We start from the raw sequence: 7,906 nt of genomic DNA, 5'->3' as shown, positions 1-7,906 counted from the left end.
GCCAGTCTCCAGACCTCAATCCAATAGAACATCTTTGGAGGGAGCTTAAACTCCGCGTTGCTCAGCGACAGCCCCGAAACCTGACAGATCTAGAGGAGATCTGTGTGGAGGAGTGGGCCAAAATCCCTGTTGCAGTGTGTGCAAACCTGGTCAAGAACTACAGGAAACGTTTGACCTCTGTAATTGCAAACAAAGGTTTCTGTACCAAATATTAACACTGATTTTCTCAGGTGTTCAAATACTTATGTTCAGCAGTGCAAGACAAATAAATTCTTTAAAAATCATACAATGTGATTTCCTGAATTTTTTTTTTTTTTAATCCTGTCTCTCAGAGTGGGAATGCACCTACAATGTGAGTTTCAGACCCCTCCATGATTTCTAAGTGGGAGAACTTGCAAAATCGCAGGGTGTTCAAATACTTGTGTTCTTCACTGTAGTTGTGGGCATCTGTGTCAGAGGGCAACAAGAACAGCAAACTGAAAGTTGACAAAGTTGTTTAGAGTGAAAATGCTTACTTTGCAGCAAAAAAAGATGTCTCCTCCCATGTCATGATAAAAAATATGAAAAATGTATTGGACTTTTGCTGCAGATTGAAGACTAAAATATACAGTGTTTTGCACGGAGGCAGATGTTTCCACCAGTGTGGTGATTGGTGCACATTGCCAATCACAGTAATTTAGGTGTTCTTACACATTGGCATTTGCTTTGTGTTTAATGGCTTGATGCTTTACTGTTTTACAAGCCTCCATCCTGCTGTATGTGGTTGACTTTGCCAGAATAACTGGGCTTTTCTGTTTTTTGTTTTACTTTCCTCCTTACCTTTCATCTTGACAGGCCAAAAGCCATATGTAGGATGTCCTATTAGTTTGCTGCACATGTCATTACTTTTAACTTTTAGAGATGTCATGGAAAGAGGAAGTTCATCATTTTGAGATGTCAAAAGCGACATCTTAAAAAGTGACATTCAGTATTGTAAGTTCTTGGTATCTCTTTAAATATTTTAGAAGGATGTGTAATAAGAAGAGGAGACATTATTAGCAGCTGTCTGGTCTGTACTGTTTCAAACTGATCTTATTGTTTCAGGTAGAAGCGCGTGTGTGTCACCGACACACACCAAACCACAATTCTGTGTTACAGGAAATGGGGCAATTAAGGACGGCTTGCTACAGCTCTGCATGGGGTTAATATGCAGCTCCGTAATTAAAAATAAATTACACTTTTCCTGTATAAATATTCAAGTCCCACTCCACTGTGTGCCACTGCCTTGCTATGGTATGCAAGTTTGATTTTTTTTGTTTGTTTTCTCCCCCCGTCTGCACAACATCTGGCACAACATTTCCTGAAGCATCACCGGAATAAATTGAGTTTTGTCTGCCTATGAGAGATACATTTGTGTGATGCTGGTGTGTCTATGTGAATGGGATGGACATACATGGCTTGAGGTTATGGGTTTTCTAGAAAGTGGGAAAGTTTTTATTAGAAAATTAAAATGAGGTTCTGGCAAACATGATGGGAGTGACACAAAATGACAGGAAAGCGACAAAGTGATTGTGGTTAATAAAACAAACTACACTAATAGTTACAACATCTATAGTTTAAAGTGGAACTTTGCTGAAAAGGAAAGGAGTCAAGGAAACACATTTGTCATTTGAAGCAGCATCAGTTTTTGATGGTGATTGCACAGCTGGATCAGCTGTCAGTCTGCAGGTGTCAGGAGCTCCATATGCCTGGGGGCTTTTGTTTTATCAGATTATATGAGGTCCTGTCCAAATAATAACTGCTGCTGGCAGGATGGTGTAGTGATGTCCTCCAACATGACACAAGTGAATGTGAACGCTACATTAACTGCTAATAGCACAATGCACTGGAAACTCAGATTAAGATGTTGGCAGTTGAATTGCATTGTGGGTAATGTATGTGCCAAATATTGACAATGTGCAAGAATCTGTGAAATATAAAAGATAGTATCTCTAGTTTTATTGCATTAACTTTGATATTTAGTTATTGGGGGGAGGGTTTGGTCTATCATATCAGTCCAACAGTGTTATAAAAGTACAGTGCTACATTTATTTGTAAGTTTGTTTTGTCTTAACAGAGCTTTCCTAGTCTTCCTGGTAATATTCATCAGTTTTGATCCTAAATTGCCAGGATGTGGAAATGGTCGGAGAAGGTTTTGAACATTCCCTGAGAGTTTGTATTGTCCCCACTGAAGAGAGGGCAGACACGGTGAGGGGAAAGGGCCTTGACTCTTATTAAAACTATCATTTGTCCTGCAGCTGACCTACACTAAAGAAAGACTGTGACAAGATGGGCATCTTAGGGAACACAGGTGAACAGCATGGTAATTAGAAATTAGCTGCACACTGGGAATGGACACAGAAAGAGAAAGGACGGCGCTGTTTCATCAATCACAAAACCACAGTGTAAAGAAAATAGCTGCTCATTAGTCAGCATTTTCAGAATATGAAAACATGACGTGTCTCAATTACAGTTTGTTTGTGAGAAGAAACTCTGTTACTGTGTCACAAGTTGTTTTGTGTTGCCGCCTATAACTCAACAGTCCTTTTTGATCTTTCTCATATTAGGAGAATACATCAAGACTTGGAGGCCGAGATATTTTCTCCTGAAGAGTGACGGTACATTCATTGGCTACAAAGAGCAACCACACGATGTTGACCAGCTGGAAACCCCCTTAAATAATTTCTCTGTAGCACGTGAGTATCTGCTTCAGAGAAACCACCACATTTTCCCCATCTTTCTTGGCAGCTTCTTTTACCCTTGTTTGTTTGCTGCTTTCCTGTTTTTACTTGTTTATTCACACATCCACCCTGAAGAGTAAAAACACCTTTGTAAAACCACACCTGAGTGCCTACGAGATGTAGGTATGAAAGTAAATTATCTGTAATATTATGACCAGGAGACCTTTCTTATTGTTAAGTCACTTCAAGTGATTATGAATTGAAGCATTGGCAAATTGGCTGTAGTATTATCTCTGCATATTTCTTTCGATGGGGGCACCGCTCCGAGGCAAAGCAAGCTACTAAATGTGCATGCAAGATGTCTGGAGATTAATACATTGGATGTCATTCCTCTTCTCTGTATGTGTCTTCCCCCAAACTCTGTTTTTGTACTATGACAGAAAATAACAGCAACAACAAAAAATGCCCAGAGCAGCCGAGCCCACTGCATCATCAGAGAAAGTTGCTGCGATAAGCTGTGCAGATGACTGAACACAGCAATTAGACTGCATACTGTTTGTTTAACAGAATGTTTCCTCTCCGACACTCTTGAGTTATCGTGGCTATTAGCTGCCTGATTTCAAGTATTTATCTGGGGCTCCACTCTGAGGCTGTGTCTCAATCAGCGACAGCTTTGGGTTTTTGTCACCACTGCGACCCTGGCGCAGAGGACACATGGCTGTCGCTGCTGACGGGGCTGCTGCAGCTGGATTACATATTCACCCTGATGGAGCCATGTTGGAACTCAGTGGTGGTCCACTCCCCCTGTCCCGCATCTATCAGACAGAGGCCATTTTGTGTCACGTCCTGACATATTTGCTGACATGTTTCATTTGGGAACAGATGTTAATGTGAAGGACGTGCAGATGGAATTCTTTGCCATCTAAATTCACTTATTAGAAAATTGTGAGTAATTGTTTTGCAAACTGCTTACAAGACAGTTATTTGCTGAGAAAAGTGTGAAAGAAAAAACTGAGAAATCTATGGTAACAATAGTAAAACTTGAAATTCAGTTATTTATGAAGTGTAGTTGCATTCATTTTAAGGCATTACAAGTTTTTGCAGTAGAACTCATAACATTTATAGAGAAACAAAATTTCAGTAGAATAAAAACTGTAAATCAAATTTTGTGTTCTTCCTATAGAATTGTTTTTTATTTAGAAGTACACAGATTTCAAATCTTTACCAAAACCAGTATTGGAGAATGTTAAGTTAAGGATCAGAGTTGTTTTCATCCACCAAAGTGCACCTGTTCTTTTCCAAATTGGACAACAGTGACTGTTAGGATGGCGATAAAGATAAATGGCTATAACTGTGGGTCTGCCTCTCCCCTCTACTCCCCCTGCTCTCCTTCACTCTGGCCCTTCTCTCCATCTCCTTCCCTTCCCTCCTTGGCTGTGGTCAGAGTGCCAGCTGATGAAGACGGAACGGCCCAAGCCCAACACATTTATCATCCGCTGTCTGCAGTGGACCACTGTCATCGAGCGGACCTTTCACGTGGAGACCCCCGAGGAGAGGCAAGGGAGAAGCGCACACCTCTCAGCTCACAGAGCAGTGAAACACAAATCATCTGCTTCCAGAGAATTTGCTCGTTGTTAGCTGTTTAAGGGCTCATCTGTTTTTCTAATACACAAACCTACACATTTAATCATTGTTATGCATTTGCACAAAGTCCACTGGCTATTGGGAGATTTCACACTTATTAATAATAATAAACTTGAAATTGCCTTCCCATTGATTAGACCGTTATGCTGCCCTTGCATGTTGGTAAATGAGTTGATGTAATGTTTCTGCTGCCTTTGCCTCCCTTAGGGAAGAATGGACTAAAGCCATCCAGGCAGTGGCTGAAGGCCTGCAGAAACAAGAGGAGGAGATGATGGACTCCTCTCCAGACCCCATGGACATGGAAGTCTACCTGACCAAACCCAAACACAAAGTAAGGCCCGTTCATACCTGCCAAGTTGACCATTACTTTTCCCACCTTCCTTTCCACTTTACCAACATCAGCCATGGTTGGCTTGGCACCAGACAGCATGTTCACTAGATGTCACAAACCCCACATGACAAGCCCACCAGATTGGGTGTCTCCCACACAACAACTCAGAGTCATAGGTTAATTGGCCTACAACTAAATGTAGGCCAAACCATTATAGATGTGGAAACTGCAATAGAGTACCATAGGGATGACTTTTTATTTTTGTTGCTGGCCAACTCGAAGTTTGCATCATCCTGGTTCCCTTGACAAAAAGCCAGTGGGATTTTTCCATAGGCTTTTGGATTATTGCAGAAAATAAGCTCTGTGACAAACAACAGTTTATTATACTTGCATGTTTTGTTCAGCAAAATAATCACCCAAGTGAACACCACTTTAATGATTTTTTTTTTTTTTTTAAAGCCCAGATATAATCTTCAGATGTAAAAAGCTATTGTTAGGCTATAAATGCACTGCAGTCTCTCTAATGTTACAGAAACAACGCATTAATAGACATGCAGTGTGTGGTTTCTTTTTTGTTTGTTTTTGTTTATTTTTTTTTACTTACCGTAAAGTCCCACCGAGTAGTGGAAACATCACTCCCTTTCAAGTAGCTCCAAGGTTGGTAAATCCAACCGGTGGTTGCTGCAGGAACCTCTGAACCTCGAATTAAGTTCTTACAATACATTTTATCTTCTTGGGCTGCGCCGCCCTGGACAGAGGTACAACATTCAACAGCTTTTTGATCCTATTATCCATTTGGTGTGAACTGGAGCTCCCCCTTTTTAGAATGTGGTAAAGTCTATGTGTGTGTGTGTGTGTGTGTGTGTGTGTGTGTGTGTGTGTGTGTCAGGTGGTGAGCCCCCCTGGGTGTGTAAGACACCTCCTGGTGAGGCAGAACTTGGGATATGCTATGTGGGTCTAGGTGTGGGTGTGAAACAGGCCTTTGCTAAAATGTGAATTGACTGTCTGGTCACAAAGAGATGCAGACATCTAGTCTCTACACAGAAGTTACAGCATTCAAAGTAAGCAGATTCTACTTCATTACAGTTATAAGCTATATAAGCAAGGGAAATAAATGTATTAAAATAACCAAAGCTCAGTAGTTCTGGACAATCATCAATACAGCTGTAATATGTATAGACAAGGAAAATAAAGTTATGAAAGGTAACTAAAGGGAACTAAAGGTATGAGAAGTAACTAAAGATTATAAAGTAACTAAATCTTACATGTGAATCACAGGCCTTATTTCAGTCATCTAACCAAAAACTCATTCAAAAAAACCCATGGACTTCAGGGCGCGGAAACCGGAAACCATCTTGAGCTGTAGAATACCTCCATCCCCATCACTCTGCCTGCTCGGTAATATCACAGAGGTCAACCACCTACCAATTAAATATAAAAACCCACTTCTTATTTCTCTATCGCCAAGAAAACTATCTTTCTAAACTGGAAATCTAAAAATTCATTACACATCAACCACTGGACCAAACTTCTCATAGAATACATCACACTAGAGAAAATTTCACCCACCCATAAGAATAAAATATCGACGTTTGCATTATGACTCTTACTATTTCGCGAGCTCCGTAGTCAGGAGACACCGGTCACATTGTTTACACCCGAAGCCAACTACTAGCACTCAGAAGCGACTGGCCACCTCATGGGGAGAAGCTGGAGATTCCCTTGGAAATACGGCGTGAAATCCGGGGCCGCAGAGCCGGCATAAAGCGCCGGGAGATGAAACTGAGGTATAAGCCATGTTTACCATCTGTCATTATGGGTAATGTGCGGTCCCTCTCCAAAAAGATGGATGAGCTAACAGCGCTAATGAGACTGCAACGTGAGTATAGGGAGAGCAGCCTGCTATGCTTCACCGAGACCTGGCTGAACAACAACACTCCAGATTCAGTGGTCTCCTTACAAGGAGACTAATTCGGGCAGATCGAAGCACAGCCGACTGTGGTAAGAGGAAAGGTGCAGGTTTGGCGATGTACTTTAATAGCAGATGGTGCAATCCCGGACACATAACTGTTAAGGAAAAATTCTGTAGCAGAGACATTGACCTGTTAGCTATCAGCGTACGGCCGTACTACATCCCTAGGGAGCACTCCCATGTGATTGTGGTGATGGTGTACATTAATCCTTCGGTCGACGCTAAGGCTGCGTGTCAGCGTGCGCTGAGCACCATAGCCGGGCTGCAGACACAACATCCACAGGCTTTAATTCTTATCTCGGGGGACTGTAAGCATGCTTCTCTCCCCTTCTCGGCCACCCTCCCAAACTTCACCCAGTATGCAAATTGCCACACAAGGGACAATAAAACTCTGGTTCTAATGTATGCAAATGCGAGGAAGGCGTACACCTCTGCTCCCCTCCCCCTCTAGGTCACTGACCACAACCTTGTTCACCTACTACCTGTGTATACTCCAGTGGTGGAAAAAAGTGTCACCTCAGGTCAGGGTAGTAAAGGTATGGACAGAGGAGGCAATTGAGCAGCTGAGGGACTGTTTTCACACCATAGACTGGGACATCCTCTGCAGTCCTCATGGAGAAGACATAGATGGCCTCACATACTGTGTTTCGGGTTACATAAACTTCTGTGTGGAAAATACCGTACCATCCAGGAGAGTACGGTGTTTTTCTAACAACAAGCACTGGGTGAGTACCGAGTTAAAAGTACTGCTAAATGAGAAGAAGAGGGCTTTCCTCTCAGGGGACAAGCTGGAGCAGAGCATGGAGAATAACAACATGCGTGAGGTGTGGAGAGGCCTGAAACACATCAGTTAGGAAACGTGTTTCCCTGTACAATGAAATTCTTACTTTGCCGTCCACATGAATGCCACAAAATACAAATGAAATATAAAGTAGATAAATAACAAAATCTAAGGCACTTTAAGGCAAGATAGTAGAAAAAAATATACAAGAATATAACAGAATGTATGCTGCATGGGAGCAGCATGTGCAGCAGAGTCGTGCAGTTATGCATATAACACAGAATCTAGGACATTTTAGGCAGCAACAAATGCAGCAATACAATAAAATATAATAGAGAATGTATGCTGCATGGGAGCAGCATGTGCAGCAGTTAACAGTCAATGTGCAATTATGCATGTGCAAACTGAGAATGTAAACAGTACATCACATCAGTACATGACTTATTTCCTGGTAATAAACTCCTCAGCTGTTTAGGAGT

The 7,906-nt window shown here is 41.8% G+C and overlaps 1 protein-coding gene across 2 annotated transcripts in view; it reads left to right on the top strand.

The window, feature by feature from the left end:
* Nucleotides 1-7,906, top strand: part of akt1 (v-akt murine thymoma viral oncogene homolog 1) — a 43,688-nt gene that overhangs the window by 18,216 nt on the left and 17,566 nt on the right. For both annotated transcript variants that reach the window (XM_020614555.1, XM_020614556.1), the window contains exons 3-5: nucleotides 2,586-2,714; nucleotides 4,144-4,255; nucleotides 4,551-4,674. In XM_020614555.1, the coding sequence (XP_020470211.1) occupies nucleotides 2,586-2,714; nucleotides 4,144-4,255; nucleotides 4,551-4,674 (365 nt within the window). The remainder of the gene's footprint in view (nucleotides 1-2,585; nucleotides 2,715-4,143; nucleotides 4,256-4,550; nucleotides 4,675-7,906) is intronic.

This window comes from Monopterus albus, unplaced genomic scaffold (assembly GCF_001952655.1).
Source record: "Monopterus albus unplaced genomic scaffold, M_albus_1.0 scaffold147.1, whole genome shotgun sequence".
Classification (NCBI taxonomy): Eukaryota; Metazoa; Chordata; class Actinopteri; order Synbranchiformes; family Synbranchidae; genus Monopterus; species Monopterus albus.
The sequence above is the reverse complement of the archived record's forward strand: the minus strand, read 5'-3'. Positions and strand labels throughout refer to the sequence as shown.